Source organism: Aethalodelphis obliquidens, unplaced genomic scaffold, assembly GCF_003676395.1.
Source record: "Aethalodelphis obliquidens isolate GAN/ISIS:26980383/991018 unplaced genomic scaffold, ASM367639v1 scaffold26, whole genome shotgun sequence".
NCBI classification, from domain to species: domain Eukaryota; kingdom Metazoa; phylum Chordata; class Mammalia; order Artiodactyla; family Delphinidae; genus Aethalodelphis; species Aethalodelphis obliquidens.
Genome location: NW_020837970.1, coordinates 17,230,149 through 17,249,476, shown reverse-complemented (window position 1 = coordinate 17,249,476; position 19,328 = coordinate 17,230,149). Strand labels below are relative to the sequence as shown.

Here is a 19,328-nt window from a genome sequence, read left to right as displayed (position 1 = left end):
GCAGAATTCCACTGTGTCTAAGGGTCTTGGGAGATAATCAGAGCCAAATCTGAAAGCATGAATTACAGAATAGGAAAAAAAAGAGCACACTGATTCTTGAAGTCATGAGAAATCTCGATTGAGCTTGGCTGCTTGAGTCGTTTAATGTCCCTGGAGTCTTGATTTTTCTCATCTGTTAAGTGAGGATGATAATTCTAGTTTACTAGGGTCGTTCGAGTCATTCATGCCTGGAACAGGGTAGGTGTTCAATCTTTCTCTGCTCTGATGGCAAAGAAAACAGGGCAGAAAACATGAGAGACATCCTTTTTCTCAAAAGTATAATTAAAATATTTCTTGTACATCAGGTGTTTTGGAAAGGTTCTTTTTGTGACGTTGGAACAGCAGGGACAAGGAAATTTGGGGTGCAGCTGGTAACTGAGTGATGTATTATACATTAACTGCTTTCCCTTCTCTTTATTTTTCTCCCCTTCTTTCGAAAGTCTTACTAATATATATAGTATGCCATGTTTACATTCTTTTTTTCTTTTTTGTAGCAAGCAGCAGATTGGAACAAATATGATGACCGATTGATGAAAGCAGCAGAAAGGGGAGATGTAGAAAAAGTGTCCTCAATCCTTGCTAAAAAGGGGGTCAATCCAGGCAAACTAGATGTGGAAGGCAGATCTGCGTGAGTATTACGATAATTCCCTAAAGGAAATTTGGGTAGACCCTTGGGATACAAATGAAATTTGTGAATTATGGTTATCAACATTTAATTAAAAAAACCTTTATCAAAACCCACACTATAAAATCTTTCAACATCACTTTCAAACAATTTGGACTAATAATTGTTCTCAATATGAAAGATTTTCAAGTGAGAGAAAGAATACTAAAATACTACCCAGTGGTCTAATTGTTTGGACGCTGTGGCAAACCATAGCTTGGGTTATTTGGTGCATTTTTATTCGGTGCAATTTTGTTTATAAGCTTTTTTATACTCCTTATCATATTTGATCCTCGCAGTGGCCCTTTGAAAAAAGTAGGAAAAAGTTTACAGAGGTTAAATAACTTGGTCTAGTCTCATTAAAAGTCACAGGTCTGGGCTTCCCTCATGGCGCAGTAGTTAAGAATCCACCTGCCAAGGCAGGGGACACGGGTTCGAGCCCTGGTCCGGGAAGATCCCACATGCCGCAGAGCAGCTAAGCCCGTGAGCCACAACTACTGAGCCTGCACTCTAGAGCCCGCGAGCCACAGCTACTGAGCCTGCGTGCTATAACTACTGAAGCCTGCGCACCTAGAGCCTGTGCTCCACAACAAGAGAAGCCACTGCAATGAAAAGCCCGTTCGCCACAACTACAGAAAGCCCACACGCAGCAAGGAAGACCCAATGCAGCCAAAAAAAAAAAAAAAAAAATCACAGGTCTGTGATGTAAACCCCAGTTTTCTGTCTTGGAAGAGTTCTGTAAATTACACTGCCTTTTCCTCTTAACCCCCAATCCATTTTTATATTTGGGTAATTAATTTAAATGAGAATGTTTCAGGCAGTAGGGAGGCAGAATGACTAGTGTGACTTAGGGAGATACAGGTAGTGATCCTACCCTTTTGCTTTTGTTACTGAGGACTTTACATGCTTATGAACCAGGCATCTTTTCTCTCACCTCTCCCCAGTCTTTATCATTTCTCTTCCTGTTGAGGATGGGGAGCAGTTGGGTTAAAGGGTAGATCTAGCTTCTGTTACTACCCTCTATAAATATAGCAGTTAAAACCTTATCTGGGAAACCTTCCAAAATTAGAGGTGAAAAGTCTCGTTTCCTAAAATTCCTCTCCGCCTTATACTTGCGTAAGTTTTTTTTTAGACTATTATAACTGGAAACCAGATACTAAATATAGAAATGAATATTAAGAAGTGGATAGTTAATGTTTGATGTAGGTCACTACCTTAGAATGCTTAGATATTTAAGTATAGTGAAAATAGCAAAGCATGACTTTAAGTTGTTCATAAGAGCAATAAAGTTTGAGAAGTTCCAATTTTTTTATACTGTTTCAGTTTTATCAAGTAGGCAATTTGATAGCTACAGAAACTGGTTATTTTGAGTCCTGCTGCTATTTTTGCTAATTTTAAACCATTTATAGGGCTCACAGTATAAATAGTGAAAATTTAATATCTAAAACTGACTGTTTTTCATTTTTTTTTTCCAAAATGCCAAGATGTTAAAAGATAAAAGGATCTTCTTTGGGATGAAAATCTTCAGTGAAACCTAATTTCTTCAGTTCTGTCCGTCCATGCTTTGAATGTTTTGAAAGAATGATTACTTGAGTTTTTGTTCAGGTTTTTTTGATCTAAGGTTCAACTTTGAGGGAAATTATTTGTATTAATGGTCAGAATTATGAAAATCTGGTGTAATTTGATTAACAATGAACTTTAGTTTGTGAAATATTTGAGTAGTATTAGTTTCTGAGGTTTTCACTGTAGGAAGTAGAATTCTTTCTGGGATTCATAGGATAAAATATTTTCCTTTTGTTACTCACACACAAACTGTATTCTTTCTTAATTAAAGCATTTTATATTTAGTCAAGTATAAGACATATTACAAATATATTTTCTGTAATTATAAAAATAATGTTATTTTGAATGATTTTTTTGGTTTTCAGTTTTTGAAATTTTAAGACAAAAGTAACATGTCCTTCTTGACCTCTATCCAATTTCAAAAATGAAATATTTGAGGCCTAGCCATAGTCACTGCAAGGATCTGTTTTCTTCCTGTTTGCCTCTTTCCTAGGGTGTAGCCCTTTGCCCAGGCAAAATGGGGCAGGTTCACCAAGAAGCTTCACTGCCACTTGGAGAGCCATGGATTCCAATTCCTGTCTCCCCATCCCCTCAGGCTGTCAAAAGTACTGTTCAGCCTCCCAGCTGTTTTCTCTGGAATCAGCAAATGCTCCTAGACAAAAAGTAGCCCCAAATACCAAGCTCACCTCTCTGGGCCTCTGTCCTTCCCTGCATACTGGCCTAGTAATTTTTCACTGTCTTGTTAGCCTACTGACACCTTCAAGCAGATGCATTATTTTTTATGAAGCTCTTCTAGTTGTCCTCAGAGGTGGGGACTGTCCATATTACCTGGATCTCCTATTATAGAAGTAAAAGTACTTGTCTTGTTTAAAAAACGAAAACTTAAAGTTGATTTTTTTAATTGAAAAAGAGTATTTCTATAAAGCAGTTTTCCAAATTTCCTTTGCAACTCTGCATACAATTTAATGATTGATATATCTTCTTTCTGAAGCACATCTACTATTTATAGCACAACAGTATTAATAATGCATTGTAGATTTGCTGTGATTTCTGCCCTTTTAAGTGCATCATCAGTATAATGTTGAGTTATTTTGAAGAAAGAAGTCTTTCAGATTTTGTGAGCTAAGAAATGAAAACAAGCAGACAATAAATGAGATCCCCAAGATTGTTGGAAGACTAAAAACCTTTGCTTGATGGAAATTACCATTCCTCAAAAGGTTCTCATGGTGCATTGCATAGTATAATTCCCCACTTCAGTGTTGCAAAGAGATTGATACCCTCAGCCTTATAGCAATTTAAGGAGAACTTATCAGACTTTTAAGAACACTATATTCCTTTTATCAGAAACATCTCTTTCTCTCTAATTCAAACTTTACACAAACCTGGTTTACTTTACTTAGTAGTGCTCAGTCTCTAGTTTGCATTTATATCCCTTATAATACTAATAGAGGCATAACTAGTGTTGTAATATCTGGAAATGAATTTGCTAGCTATCTCCAGATTTTGTCTCTAAGCATTCAGTTATTCAGATATTTGAGGATGCATCATCTGTCTGGTACTTTCATTGGTTCTGGGAATATAATAGGAAACAGAACAGACAAGAATTCCCGCTTTCATCTAGTTAGTTGAGTAGGAAAAGATTAATAGACCATAAAGAAAATAAACCTTGAATTTATATATAGTATTAGAAAATGTGTAATTCTATTTAGAATAATGAAGGCCAGGATGGGGAAGCTAGGAGTACTAAGGTTGCAGCGGATGGGGAAATGTAAAATTTTCAAATGGTATGGTTAGGGAAGACCCCGACAGGGAGTGTGCTGCCAAGTGTGTCTGTATCCAGGCACCTTGCTGAGCCTTTACCTCCTGGCAACTTCACGATGGGTACGGTACTCGTTTAGGACCTGAGTTCAATGTCCTTTGCCAACAAGTCCTACAGTATTTACTTACAATGTCAGTTCTTAATGCACACAAAATATTTCTGTAAATGTTTATTGATTAAGAAAGTATTAGATGATCAAAGAAACAATGGGATATTTTATCATGTATCTTGAGTACTTGATGGCTTAAAGTTATTTCGTGTTCAACTCTGTTTGTGTGAAATTTGAACCAGTCGTACAGGTCTCTGAGTAAAAGGAAGAATAATGTGGTAGTACTTCAGGAAGAAGGTGATGCCAGATCTTTTGTGGCTTTCAAGTGTAGCTTAGCTTGTTTTGAAGACTTTTCTGTGCCAGGTTTAATATGATAATTCTAAAGAGATGGATAAGTGTTTTGATCTGTCTTTCGCCTTAGCATTCCGTTGTAACTTCATTTGTTTTGGAGGTTTCAGTATATTTGAAACTAAGTAAAATAATCTGATAGAAACTTTTCAGTGCATTTATTAAGGTCTAAACACCAGTGCCTTTGTTATTGAAATGATAAACTATAGAGGTAATAATGTAAATTTGGATTAAAATGAGTTTTTCAGTAATATGAGATAGGTTTCTTTTTTCTTGGATTAAATATATTGGTGTTCTAACGTAGCCTTTAAAATGCATGTTCACACGTGTGTGTATGTATGTGAGTATTGAATATAAGGTGACATTTATGTAACATTTAAGTTGACCTTGAGTAGTTTCCATGGCATAACAAGTATTTTCTTTTTGTTTAGCTTTCATGTTGTAGCCTCAAAGGGGAATCTTGAGTGTTTGAATGCCATCCTCATACATGGAATTGATATTACAACCAGTGACACCGCAGGTACGTTTGCCTCCATAGTCAGTTACAAACAGAGAAGACAAGCATTGTCCACTGCCAATGCTCTAAATCAGAGCTAAGTGTGATTTACAAAGAGAAGTCCTTAACTTTCTGTTTCTAATTAACTGGGGTATTGCTCTGGGGGAGAGGGCAAGTACTGGGGATGTAGCAGAAAGGATGACCGAATGGATGAGCAGCTGGAGACCTGAGGTCTAGGGCTGGTCTTGGTAGTGCTACAGGATTCTAAAATCTCAGACTCTGAAGAACCTTTAGGGGCCATTTAGTTTATACTCATATACTATTCAGTATATGAATTCTCACTGTCCTGAGGTCATTTGGTTTTTGGTTGGACATTTCTTGTGTTGAGGAACTAACTGTCTCATAATAACAACATCACCAGTAGTGATCATAACAAGAAGAGGTGACACTTATTTAACATAGACTTAGCTACTCTGCTAAGTGCTTTACACGTACTAACTCATTTTATCCTCACATCAAGCCAATGAGACTGCAAGGCACTGCACTGTTAAGCGACTCACCCGGGGTCTTTCAGTGGATGAGTCGCAGTCAGAGTTTGTGTTTTTAACCATTATGCCTCATGAGGAGACCTGATCTGTGTTTAGCTAGCTATGTTTATAAAAATTATTTCTAATAGACAGTTTAAGTCTGTCTCTTACCAGGCCTTCTGCTTAAACTTAGTCATACCTATGTCTGTCTTTTAAAATATTACAGCATAAGTTTGTCTGCACATCACAAGATAGATTTTAAGTATTTGAATAAAGCTATTGCTTTTCTTCAGTGTTTTAGTTTTCTGTCATCTGGACAATCATTCTCAGTTCTCTGAGACCTGTGGCAGCTTATTTCTCTGCACTTCTACTTTGTTATTCAGTTAAATACGGGAGCTGACATAGAGCAGAGAATGTCCTTAACAACTTTAATTTTTATCCTATGACTCCATGTATGGACAAATAAATACATTACTGTTAACCAACATTGTGTTTGGAAATGGAAGGCAAGCGGGGAGAGAGAGAGAGATCACAAATGAGTTAGTGAGGAAAAGCTTTACCTAAAGTTACCTTAATTGAAGATGAAACTCAATTTATTTGCCACCTTTGAATGAACAAAAAGCTGTTATTACTTATATATATGTTTTCCACTGATGCAGAAGAATATTTATTTTTAGAAATTTTGGATTAACCATACCATTTCAGAATTCATAAGACTTTATTTATTGTGCTGATTCCAATTCAAACACGTGTCTTTCTTGTTTTTGTCTGTGTTCATTCTGCTCTGGACATTTCGGTCTAGTGGCCAATCTAAGTGACTTTTGCCCTCCCTCCTTCAGTGCAGATGAAGCTCAAATGCTTTCCCAAGCTCAGCAGACGACGTCTTTTCATATACTGCATTCTGGCATACCTTGCTTTACCCATTTTGTCTTTTGTTTTTGCTGTTGTTTAGTCATGTATTTATTGATGGGTTTAATTATGTTTGTCTTTAGAGTTGTCCTTTCCTGAGAACAAGGACCTTGTCTCATTTGCTGTTATATTGTTTGTTATAATCCAGATGTGGATATTTGATAAAAATTTGATTAAACAATCTTTATGTATTTTATCTTAACTCCTTTATTTGCTAGCAATATAAAAGTAGATTGAAAATAACCAGATTTCAAGTTAGTGTGGTTTTGAGGTATTTGTGACCCAGGTCTTGCCAGGTACGCGCCTTTGATATAATTCAGGGTGATATGCTTTAGATGTGATATTTCCATGATTTTTTGCTGTCCTATCTCAAGTGGCTGGATTTGGTATTTCCTTAGCCCTGACCTGACATTTTAATGTGACCAAGTTTCTGTGGCGTTTTGGTAAACACCAGGGACTGTTGCCACTGTGTCTATCCTCACTATCCACTCCATGCTCTCTCTTACTTCTCATGTAAGCACCAGTTATTCTAGTCACTTTTCAGGATGTGAAATGTTTCTAGAAAGTTTGTCCATGACCAGTAGCAAATTGAAATTTGAAATTGTTACATCTGACTTATTTGTAGAGGATGTTTAGGAGTGGTTGAATATGTTACCTGTTCAAAGGTCTGGACTCACTGCCTTTTGCTCTAGAACCTGTTAGCTACACAGAAATGATCAGACCCAGCAAAACGTATTCACCTATCTACATGCATATAAAACTGAATGAGAGTTGAAAGTCAATTTATTCCTTCATCCAGGATGAACAGAACACACATTACTTTTCTAGCAGAAAGGTCTACTTGTGAAGTACAATTACGTTTGGAGAAGTTTGTGAAGTTAGAGGGAAATTAAGAGCATTAAAGATTGGAAGCTGGAATAGTCTGGTGAAACCCTTGTAGTTTTCACCATCCAAGAAAGATATTTGTGTAAAGAAGTACAATTAGGAGAAATAGTGTTTGGAGGTAGAATGTTCTCTGCAAATTACCTTTTTCAGTATTCAGAGTTAACCTTCCAGATTATCTGGTGACCTCTTCCCTGCTCCCCTCATCATTTCCTTTAAATTTGCACATTTTAATCACATATTTGAAAAAATTGTCTGATTTTCAGAGACAGAATCTCTCTGTAAACTTTGAATTTTAGTTGAAGCATAAAAATTAGTTAGAGAATACCCTTTCTTTGACTCACATCTCTTAACCTTTCTCCATTTTGGTATCCACACTGCCTATTGAGAAATGTTACGTGAAATCTAGTTATCTTTCTCTCCCTCCTATCCCCATTCCTTTTTTTTCTTTCTCTTTCTCTCCCTTCTCTCCTATGGCAATATTTAATTACTTACTCTGTTTCAGGAACTGCTCCAGGTATTGGAGATACAGTGGTGAATAAGACAAAATTCTTGCTCTGTAATGAGTTTGTATGTTTATTTTTTCTTCCCACCTTCATTGTTTTGGTGTGTACATTATCTCTAATTAAAATATGAAACTGGGTGAGACATCTTAGAAACTTAAAGCATGCCTACAAATGAAGTAGTCTGTCAACTGATTTTGGAAAACTGAAGCACATTTCTAAGGAGAATTCACATGTGAAGAAAATGACCCTTATCATATATTTAAAATTATTTCTTTTCTAGGGAGGAATGCTCTTCACCTGGCTGCAAAGTATGGGCATGCACTGTGTCTACAAAAACTTCTACAGGTAGTAAAAGTGGTTAATACTTTGACTTTATTATTTTGACTGCAAATAACAGATGTGTTTTTGGAACTTGAGATCAAAGAAAATAGTAGGCTAGCTTTGACTATTAGCTTACATAATATTTTTTCCATCATTTGTGAAAGAATGTGAACAATAAAGAGCAAAGACTCTGAGGGAAGTGAATTGCATAACTCAGTGTATTAAAAATAAACAACAAAGACTTGACCTTCCTGTTGACATTAGCTGGAGATTGGAATTTTCTGTCATCTGGTATATGACTTGCGATGAAGTGATACAGCATAGGATCTATATATTTCTGTATAAACATCAATAACTCAGACTATGTAATAACATCATTAGTTAAGCTTATAATCAGGCAACCACAAAATTCTGTGAACTACTGGGCTAAATTACGTTTTCAGTTGAAAGGTCTAGTCACACATTTCCTTAAACATGTTTGCCACTAAGTTTCACAGCAGAACTCATTTGTTTTTTCTGATTCAATTGTTCAAGTTTTAATTCTTGCTGGAAAAAAACCCCAAACAATAACAGTTTCTATATTTCATGCGATTGTAATGTACCATATGTTTTCCTGTTTACTGGAATACTGTTAAATTTGCAGTATAATGTTATTATATTTGTCGCATGTCAAAATATTTATGGCTTGTCTAGTACTCTTTAGAGTTTTTGATAAATGCAATATTTTTAAGATTAAATAACAGCTGTTCATTTGAGTCTCGATATTTAACTTGGAAATAAAACTTTCTTAGATTACTAAATATCTGTGTTTTAAAACAGTACAGTTGTCCCACTGAACATGTAGACCTGCAGGGAAGAACTGCACTTCACGATGCAGGTAATAAGCAAAGGTTTCACTTGGACATAAACAAATCTTTGTTAAAATGGCTGGGCATTTAAATTAATTTCAAAGTTTTAACATGAATATATTTGTATAATTCATGGAGAAACAGAATGTTATGAATTTTTTATTTATTCAGATTTGAAATTTATTGGATTGTACGGCTTAAAAAGAATCATTCAGCCAATATTTACAGGCCAGGTTGCTAGATACTGAAAGTCCAAAGATGAATAAACCATAATCCTGCTCTCAAGGAGCTGTAAGTACCATGTGTTTGCTTGGGAACTGGTAGGAGAAATGGGAATGAGGAAGACTTCTCTTTCTTAAAAACTATATTTACCTCATTAACATGTCTGAACCTCATTTTCCTCATCTGCAAAATGAAGTTACTAATACTACTGCAGTAGTGGTTATAACTGAATCATGAATAGTACCTGGCATGTAGTAACTTCTTAATTAATGATGATGGTGCTTGTTTTGATTTAGAGGTGTCAGTGCTGAATTACATGCCATTGTAATTTGCTGTATTTTAAAAGAGATTTATATTAGTAATTTCAAAGATTTTATTAATCATACTGTATATCAAAATTTATCTGCATTATTCTTTAGGTGTCTTAAAGAAAATGATTAGAAAAAAGTTAAATATTTAAGGATTTTTGGAATGTAAGATAGTCTGACCCCTGGGCAGACTCCTCTAAGACTGAAATTCCTAGTTAACTAGGTGTTCAAAGGAAAAGCAAAACAAAACAAAACCTACTGTTTCCTTTCATGTATATGGAATATCCTTGGTAGATTAGAGGATTAGAGTAGTCTCTGTTAAAAATGTATTATACTTCAAATTTCCTTCAAACTTTTATACTTTTGATTTTCTTCCTTTTTAAAAAAATCTTATGTATTTTTGTGATAGTTTAATCTCTCACACAATGCATTTTTTAAAATTTTGGTATAGAGTGCTATTATTTTCAGAACATTTTTACATACATTGCCATTTAAGCCTCACAATGACTCCTGTGAGTTTCTATAGTTTTATATTTTTATGATAATTTTGTATTACTATTTACATAAACAAAAATATTAATTAAAAAATAAATAAAAACATAGACCTAGATTCATATGTGATATACTTATCAAGCTTGTGTAGTTATGGGTTCATCAAAACAAATTTATAAATTAAACTTAAAATCATAAAAAATTATAATTCATTTCTGTAGCACTAATTTATTGTTTGATGGAAATTTTAAAATGATTTTGCTGCTTAATGAAGTATGAATATATGTCACATGATATTTCTATTCTCCTACCACCTTCTCATAGTTGTTTTTTAATCCATCCAACCTTATTAATAATCATGTTTTAAAAATTATTAAAAATGTTATAATTATTAAAAATTAAAAATAATCATGTTTTTAAAATGTTAATAATCATGTTTTAAAAATTATTAAAAATGAAAATTTGAAACATAAAGTTAGACTATCATATTAAAATACCTTATACCCCTCATCCAGCTGAGACAGTTGTCAGCATATGGCTAATCTGGATTCATTTATACCACCACCCATTATTCTCCTCTACTTGGCATATTTTAAATCAAATCCAAGACATCATATAATTTTATCCATAAACAATTCAGCTTTTATCTCTGAAAGATAATGATTCTATTTTGTAACCTAAGTGTAATACCATTATTACACCTAATGCATTTGAAAATGTTTTCAATATCATTTACTCAATGTTCAACTTTTTCTAGTTGTTTTTATTTTTTTTACTGCTTAATTGAGGTATAATTATTATACAAAACTTGTATATAATTATTGTATAATGTAATAACGTATTGCACATAATTAACAATATGGTATTGTGTACTTTAAAATATATTAAGAGGATAGAGTACTTAGTATTCTCACCAAAAAACCCCCCCAAAAACAAACCCCAAAAAACACACAGACACACAAAAGGACACAAGGAAATTTGTGGAGGCGATCCATATGTTTAGTACCTTGATTGTGGTGAGGGTATTACAGTGTATGCGTTTGTCCAAACTCATCAAAATATGTACAGTAAGTATGTGTAATTTTTTGTATATTATAGATTTTATTATCCCTGTTTTTAAAACTGGTACAACTTAACAGATTGAAATTTTAATATTTGTTCAGTAGGTATACAGATGAAGTTAGAATGAAGACCAAGTTGATGTAGTAAAAGAACTCCAATATCAGTTGCTTATTAAAAAAAAATGGAGTGGTATAGGTTGGCAGGTGGCTTGAGGTCATTCATGAACTGAATTCTTTCCATCTTGTTGCTCCACTTTCCTCTGGTATCTTCCTCAGCAATGTCACTGCAGCAGGGTTGTAGTCATATCTGCGTTCCAGCTGGCAGGAAAGGGAAGGAGAATAGGAGGAGCGCATGCCCACAGTCTGAGGCCCAGATTTGGAAGTGGTAAATAGCCCTCTACTCATAATCCAACAATAAGACCAAAGTCAGTTGGTTATATTTATCTGTAAAGGAGGCCCAGAAATGTAATCTCAAGATAACTAGTCATGGCCGAGCTGCCACACTGTAGAAGAAGGGGAGAACAAATTTTGGTAACAATTGCCACAGTCCAGCCCTCTGGCCTTCCAGATATTCCTGCAGCCCCTACTTTCCACACATAGAACATTATCCCCACCCCAAGGGAGAGGATACATAACCAATTCAGTCACTGAAGCCACCTCAAAGTCTGGGATTTCTGGGTGATGTGCACTTGTGTATTTTTGGCTCTGAAATGGCTCTTCATGGTCCAACAGTTTGTAAACTCAAAGAAAAGAGATCTGCTCCTCACAATATAGTGATGCAGCAAGAACAGGATAAGTAAAATAAAGACTCCCTTTTGGAAACAGGAGAACTGGGAAATACACAGCAGTCACTATTCAACAGCAGGTTTCAGATACTGCTGAGCAAAACTTGCAAAGGCTTTCAACTGAGATCTTGGAGTAAATTTCTTGGTTAGCTCCTTCAGGTGCCCCCCAGTTTTGTTTCCTAGGAGAAATCCCTTATTGTCCTCTGTGGGCCCTAGCTCTGCCTTCTGGAAGGTTCTTGTCCATTATCCTCCAAGATCACAGGTAAATTGGATGTTGGAAAGTATGCCCTCTATATAGGCAGCTTAAGCACAGGAAGAGTTATTAGTTTTAGCTGACTGGGCTTTTGGATTTTGGGGTAGTGCATTCCCTCAAAACCTTGGTAGGTTTCTGGCCTATTTGTTGCCAGCCACTTTCATATGTCAGGAACCATTTATTTTCTGGACATAAAGTTCTTAACCCTCCTTTATTTCTTGTTTTTATTTCTGGACTCATGATTCTCTACCTCGTTTTATTTTATTTTTTTAACCAAAATTTAGAAAATTTATTTATAAAATGTTCAGTACTGTGTAGAACATTAGGTTAATTTACAGAGTTTTTAAAAAATTTTATTGGAATATAGTTGATTTACAATGTTGTATTAGTTTCAGGTGTACAATGAAGTGAATCACTTATACATATACACATACCTACTCCTGTTTTATAGATTCTTTTTCCATATAGGCCATTACAGAGTATTGAATAGAGTTCCCTGTGCTATACAGTAGGTCCTTATTAGTTATCTAGTTTATATATAGTAGTGTGTTATGTCAATCCCAATCTCCCAATTTATCCCCCCCCAACCCCGTCCCCTGGTAACCATAAGTTTGTTTTCTACATCCGTGACTCTACTTCTGTTTTGTAAATAGGTTCATTTGTTCATTTTAATACTGCCACCTCAAAGTCATCTGAAATAATAGTCTTGGATGGGAATATAGTATCCTCAATCTGATCTTTATTCCAGGACTGGATCTGTTTTTTTTGTTTTTTTTTCATTTTTCCTTATTGGGCTGTCTTTGAGAAAAGTTGTGACCAACAATAGTTTTATATCTTGCTGTTTGGTATAGAGAAACAATTGGCTTCTCTATACCTGTGAGGTCCCAAATATCTAGAAACTCTATTCCCTTCCAACTGTGTTCATAACTAATTCTTGCTTGACCTCATCTCTTTCTTGTTGACCTCATCTCTTTCTTACTAGAAGCAGTAAGCAGCCGCCAATATGCCCTAAAATTTGGGCTCTTTTCTATTGCTTCACCTAGAAAGGCTCCATACTCACACAGTGTACCTTGTAAATTAGCACAGATGATAGATCTATCAAACGTTTTGCCACAGTGTGAGAAAAATCACAAGGTTTCTAGCCTGAAATATGTTTACTGACCACCTAGTACCCAACCACTAAACCAGTGCTGTATAATTTAGGTATCTGTTACAACAGCACCTGACTCCTGATAGCAATTTTTGTCTTGGTTAGGGATAAGATTATACTGCTGTGACAAAATAAAATAACATTTGCTTTAAACACACACACACACACACACACACACACACACACACACACACACACACACACACACACACAGAATTTATTTCTTTCATGTCACAGCCCTAATGATCAGATTGGCTTGTACCTCTGCTTCATATAGTCATTCAGGGACCCAGATTTCTTCTATTTTGCAGTTCTACCATTGCCTGGGGGTGTTGTCCTCATCTTTAAGGCTGAAGCTGATAATAGGTACCTGTTATCCTGCTAGCAGGAAGGAGAAAGATTATGGAAGAATGTATAACCACTTTTTAAAGCCCTAGACTCAGAAGGTAGCACATGTCCCTCATGTCAGACTCCATTGGCATGATCTAACTCATGTGGTCATGCCTTCATGCAAAGGAGACTGGGAACTGTGGTCTAGGTGAGCCACCCTGTGCCCAACACAGTTCTATTACCATGGAACAAGGATGAACGGCTGGCATTCTCCATCATCGCACCTTTAATACTGACTTGATTTGTTCAGTATAGTATAACTCTGGAATTTTTTATGCTTTACATTTTTTCCTTCTTATCTTTAATTGGGCCTGAATGGTTGTTATTTTATAATTCCTGAATTAATGTATTCAGTTTCAATTTATCTTTTTTTTAAGATTGATTATATATTTTATATAAAAGACTTGCTGGATTAAAGACATCAGAAATGAAAAATTGACTTGATTTTTTAATGTATGTTTGGTTTTACTTTATTGCACCAAAAAAAAAAAAAAGAACGCTGACTTAGTACTTTTTTGTGCAAATAAACTAATATCAACTTATAAAACTTTTATAAAAACTCGTGGGAAGTATAAACACAATCGTACTTTATGAATTTGACCACTTTTTTCCTGATACAAATATGAACTCTAGTGTTGATCAGAGAAGAGGCATCATGTGATTTTCTAATATAATTTTTAGCAAAATGACCCTGCTTTTGCATCAAGGGCAGACATTGCAGTTTCTGTTTTGAAAAGGAAATATGAACTGTATGAATCATACTTTATTTACTGTGGGTCTTCTGTAAAGAAAAAAGTATGTGATTCTTTTAAAAAAACTGCACTAACACTTCAAGGATTCAGTAAGTTATAGCCATACTTTAAAATATACTATAAATAGAAAGTTTAAGTGTGATTTTCATTATCAGTGGTTACCCTTAGCACAGCAGTATATTCTTGTCCTCTGCAAGAGTGACAGTGTTCCTTGGTCCTAATAAATTATACAAAATTTACAAAATGATCTTATCTAATCCATTTTCAGATAGAAAAATCAATGCTTATAATGCTAAACTGAGAGTGAAGGATGTGAAGTTTAGTACTTTAGGGATTGAAGAATTTAGGCCTTATACGGGTCTAGCAAAACACCACGTGCTACCAACAGATGTTCACCATTTATCATTTTCCTTTGTTCCTCAAAGCTATGGCAGACTGTCCTTCTAGCATACAGCTGCTCTGCGACCACGGGGCCTCAGTGAATACCAGAGATGTAGTAAGTCAGTTTATGTTTATTCTCATTTCAACTCACGTATTCTGACTTTCATGTTTTGGGAGACTCGTTGTCTGAATGCTGTCTTATTTTTCTTGTTGCTTAGGATGGGCGGACGCCACTTGTTCTGGCTACTCAGATGTGTAGGCCAACAATATGTCAACTGCTGATAGATAGAGGGGCGGATATTAATTCCAGAGACAAACAAAACAGGTAATTCTTTTATCACGGCTCCCCAGACACCAGCTCGATGCACAGTGATCCTGAAGCTCTGCTGCTGTGACTTGGCCTTTCTATCCCCTGTGGTTCTCCCTTCCTTGGAATTAGCACTCACTTCTTCTTACTCTTTAGAGTTGGCTGAAGAAGGAGGGAGAGGGAAATGGGGGATGATGACAGGGTAAACTCGAAATACGGGCAGTGATTATGGCCTGTGTTCAGGTCAAAGAACTGAAGAAAAGAGTAATTATATCCTAGTTATTTTGAGCTTATAAAATAATCTTTAATGAAATGGGCTCAAATAAGGAAGAAGAATAAAAAATGACATTTACAGTCTCTACTTCTTCATTAGTGAATCTTTTGAGAGTAAGGGAGTTCTTGCGTGTCCTGGAGCTTGACATGTTTCAGTGTAGATTTTCTCAAGGTGTTTTCTCTCCTTTCTGCTGGGCACAATGCCACCTCCTTCTTTGAAACTGAGTTCATTTCTGTACCCCAGTACAGATTTCATTAATTTATTTCTGCACCTGTATTTGATGTTATTTTAGTTGGTGTGCACTAACAATTTCTATCTGTAATTCTCTCTGTCCTCTTTTCTGGGTCTAGTGTATCATGCTGCTTGCTATATTATAATTCTGATGTTTATAGTCACGGAGTTTCTGACAACAAAGTATCTGAAATACATCCCTTCCACCAGTTGAAGCATTACAGTAATTTATGACAAGTTTCTGAGATTGTATAGATGATTACTGGTAAAATTGTTGGTTTCTTTTCAGTTACTTTTATTCTTCTAAACACGTATTCTATTGTTTGTAGTTCACTGGAAGTAGATAAGTATAATTAGTCTTTGGATGTCAGATTTTATAGCTCTGATTGTTTTCATTGTTCAGGCATCTCAAAGGAGGAAATTCTTAAGCAATTAAATCATTAATGTGATTTTTAAGAAAGTGGCTTTTTTTATATTACTTTGTTTTTGTGATACTGTGATCTGGCTCCAAGCATGTTTAAGAAAATTTGATTGAAAAATAAATTTTAGGATCAGAAAGGGGTGATCTGGCTGATCCACGTATACAATGCTTTCTCTTATATTTTTCCAAGTATGTTTGTGTTATTTCATTGGAACTTCACAAAAAAACCAATGCGATAGGGCAATGTGTATTATATTTAGACGACATATCAAATGGTTTTAAAGGTAAATTAAAATCTGTTTCTGACACTCTGTATTCAAGTTTCTTTTCTTTCTTCCTGTCTTACCTATAACATTTTTTCCCTTATAACAAAAAATTTGTTAATGCCTGTTTTATGTAAAACTGCATTCCAGCAACTACCGGGGAGTATAAAAGAGGAATAGAACAGACATCAAATAAAGGCAAAAATCAGTTTCCGTATGAAATTCAATATTCACAATTGAAGACAGAATCATATATAGGATAAGTCACTTCATTTCATTAAGTGTTGGTTGCCTCAGCAGTAAAAATAGAGAATTTCTAGAGTACTTCTAAATTTCCATGATGATTTAATTGTTGCATTATTATGATCTGCCAGTCATACTGTTAAATGTTTAAGTGCTGACGATTCTGTCATGGCCGAATAAACCAGTGGTCCATGATAATGGGGTTAATCAAAGAAGGTTTATTTGAGGGCTTCCCTGGTGACGCAGTGGTTGAGAGTCCGCCTGCCGATGCAGGGGACACGGGTTCGTGCCCCGGTCCGGGAGGATCCCACATGCCGCGGAGCGACTGGGCCCGTGAGCCATGGCCGCTGAGCCTGCGCGTCCGGAGCCAGTGCTCCTCAACGGGAGAGGCCACAACGGTGAGAGGCCCGCGTACAACAACAAAAAAAGAAGATTTATTTGAGAAGGCAAATTTTAAAATTAAGTGTGAAAATGTGAAGGAGATGTGTAGGAGAAGAAAGGCTCTTCTAAAGAGAGAAATCAGGAACAGGAATCTGATTCTTGTTTTGGAATAGAAGGGATTCATTGGTGACGTTTGCATGATGTGGTTCAGTTCACAAAGTGATTTATTTATTTTATTGTTTTCAGTAACTGATAGTGTATTTATAAAATGAAAACCTCTCTAACAAAATACACTTTTCACTGGGAAAATAAATAAAACAGACAAATGGATCTACACAAAGTAAAAATTAACTTTGGTAGATTTGAGTGTAGGACAGTCCATAACAAGCTTATTTGCCCTTACTCCCCCAGAGCTGATCATCTTTCAAGTTAAGATTTTTAAAATATTTTTAAATTGAGATTATTATATTGACATTTGTTTCTCATTCCACATCATCTTCAGCCAAGCTCTGAGCACTTACAGTTCTCTAATTGTTGGGAGCTTAGTCAGAAGCATCTGGAACACTGGTGGTGGAAGAGTTTGCTGCAACACTTGCAGTAACTGCTGTGGCCGTCCACACACAGCAATTGCATTTGTCAGATGGTCAACACCCTTCTCATATTCACCTTGAGCTAGTAACTCTTGCAAGCTGTATTTCTTCAAGGAAGAATTTCTGAACGGCTTCAGCATCTGTAAGGTTAGGTAACTTGTAAAGTCTGGTTCTCTCCTTGGCAGGCTTCTGTTTCTTTCTTCGTTCTTGCAGCCTGTTTTTGAAGTTAGGATCTCTCCATCTCTTGGGGTCAAGGTAAATGCAGTACCCAATGAAAAGGGCCCCGCACGTACCGGCGGAGATGGCGCTGTTGCGGCCCTCCATCTTCTCTCCAACGAGGAGTGGGTTTGGCGGCAGCAGGGCCCACGATGAAGCCGTTGGCCGAGAACCCTCGGAAAGGACTGTGCCACTCTGTCCTGCCGCCCGCCGTGAGGGACGCGGAAAGGCCTGCAAAGTGATTTAAATAGCTTGGGTTTATCATTGTAGGTTTTGCACAGATAAGGTGACAGTATCAGTTGTGGAAGATCTTTGTGGCAATTAACTTGTAGTACATAGAAGGACTGGAATAAAGGAGGTTAATTTGGTAGTAGAAGTAACAGATGTGTGTAGGTAGATGTAAAATGCTAGCTCTGCAAACTAAGACACAAAACAAATGTTTTTTATAAATGCAATGGAGTAAAAATATGAAGTCAAATCTGTGTCTATAACAACGTGGCTTTTTAAAGTAATATCTGTTCTTTAAGAAGGGGACCTCTGAAAGAGATTTCTGAAATTTTTTTTTTGATCCTTCTCAAGGTCTTTTATTCTTCCATCTTGCCTTCTAGGACTGCTCTCATGCTAGGTTGCGAGTATGGTTGCAAAGATGCAGTAGAAGTCTTAATCAGAAATGGTGCTGATGTAACCTTGCTGGATGCCCTTGGCCATGATAGTTCTTACTATGCAAGAATTGCTGACAATCTGGACATTCTAACCTTACTGAAGACTGCATCAGAAAATACCAGCAAAGGTACCAGCAGTTTTCTGTCACTAGAAAAGTGCTAGTTAATAAAGAGCAGCTTTTAAAGATTTAGGTGGTAGAGCTACAGTTCGTAAGAGGCAAAACACTCCTTACAATAAGCAGTATTGGTTCATCTGCCTCAGCTCTGCGGTTTTACATTATAGTCACTTGTTCTGAGGCAGTGTGTGTTACATTTATTGTCCAGTTTATCCAGTCAACCCTACTCTACTGTGGAGTAATTTAAGAACTGAAAAGAAAGAGCCAAATAAAGTGTTTTGCTAATATATATTTTTTGATGAGGAGGGGTGAAGTGCTTAAGCTCTTGTACTTAAAAAGTTTTAAAGAAAGAATCATTGTTTAAACATGTATTTAAAATATTCAAGTAAGATTTATTGAATACGTGTGCCAAGTATTTTCGTATGCTTATTAAAGAGAAATTGGAAAGCACAGAAAAGCACAGCAAGTAAAATCAACCACTCATTCTACCACTGAGGAGCCTCTACTAACATTTTGAGGAATATCTTTCCAGTCTTCTCTCTGCATAAAATTGAGGTCACCTGAAGTGAGCTGTAGCTTACTTTTTGTGTAATATAGTTCGAAGACTTTTCCCTCATAAATAAATATTTTTTCTACAGTATGATTTTTATCAATGCATAAAATTCCATCTAAGTTTAATTTAATTAAGCAGTTTTCTATAGGTGTCATTTAAGTTGTTTATACAGTTTTTACTAATATAAATAACCATTTAGTGACTGTCCTTATGCATAAATATTTTAGCATATTTTTATTATACCCTTAGGATAACTTCCTAGAAATTGAATTAAGAGGTTTCAGGTTATGCACTTTTTTTTAAGCT

The 19,328-nt window shown here is 35.8% G+C and overlaps 1 protein-coding gene and 1 pseudogene across 4 annotated transcripts in view; one reads left to right on the top strand and one right to left on the bottom strand.

The window, feature by feature from the left end:
• Nucleotides 1-19,328, top strand: part of UACA (uveal autoantigen with coiled-coil domains and ankyrin repeats) — a 99,944-nt gene that overhangs the window by 57,274 nt on the left and 23,342 nt on the right. For all 4 annotated transcript variants that reach the window (XM_027123490.1, XM_027123489.1, XM_027123487.1 and 1 more), the window contains exons 2-8: nt 534-667; nt 4,914-5,002; nt 8,083-8,147; nt 8,943-9,000; nt 14,810-14,880; nt 14,984-15,090; nt 18,300-18,481. In XM_027123490.1, coding sequence (XP_026979291.1) covers nt 570-667; nt 4,914-5,002; nt 8,083-8,147; nt 8,943-9,000; nt 14,810-14,880; nt 14,984-15,090; nt 18,300-18,481 — 670 coding nt within the window. In that variant the 5' untranslated portion in view covers nt 534-569. The remainder of the gene's footprint in view (nt 1-533; nt 668-4,913; nt 5,003-8,082; nt 8,148-8,942; nt 9,001-14,809; nt 14,881-14,983; nt 15,091-18,299; nt 18,482-19,328) is intronic.
• LOC113629198 (mitochondrial import receptor subunit TOM20 homolog pseudogene) lies at nt 16,953-18,285 on the bottom strand (annotated as a pseudogene).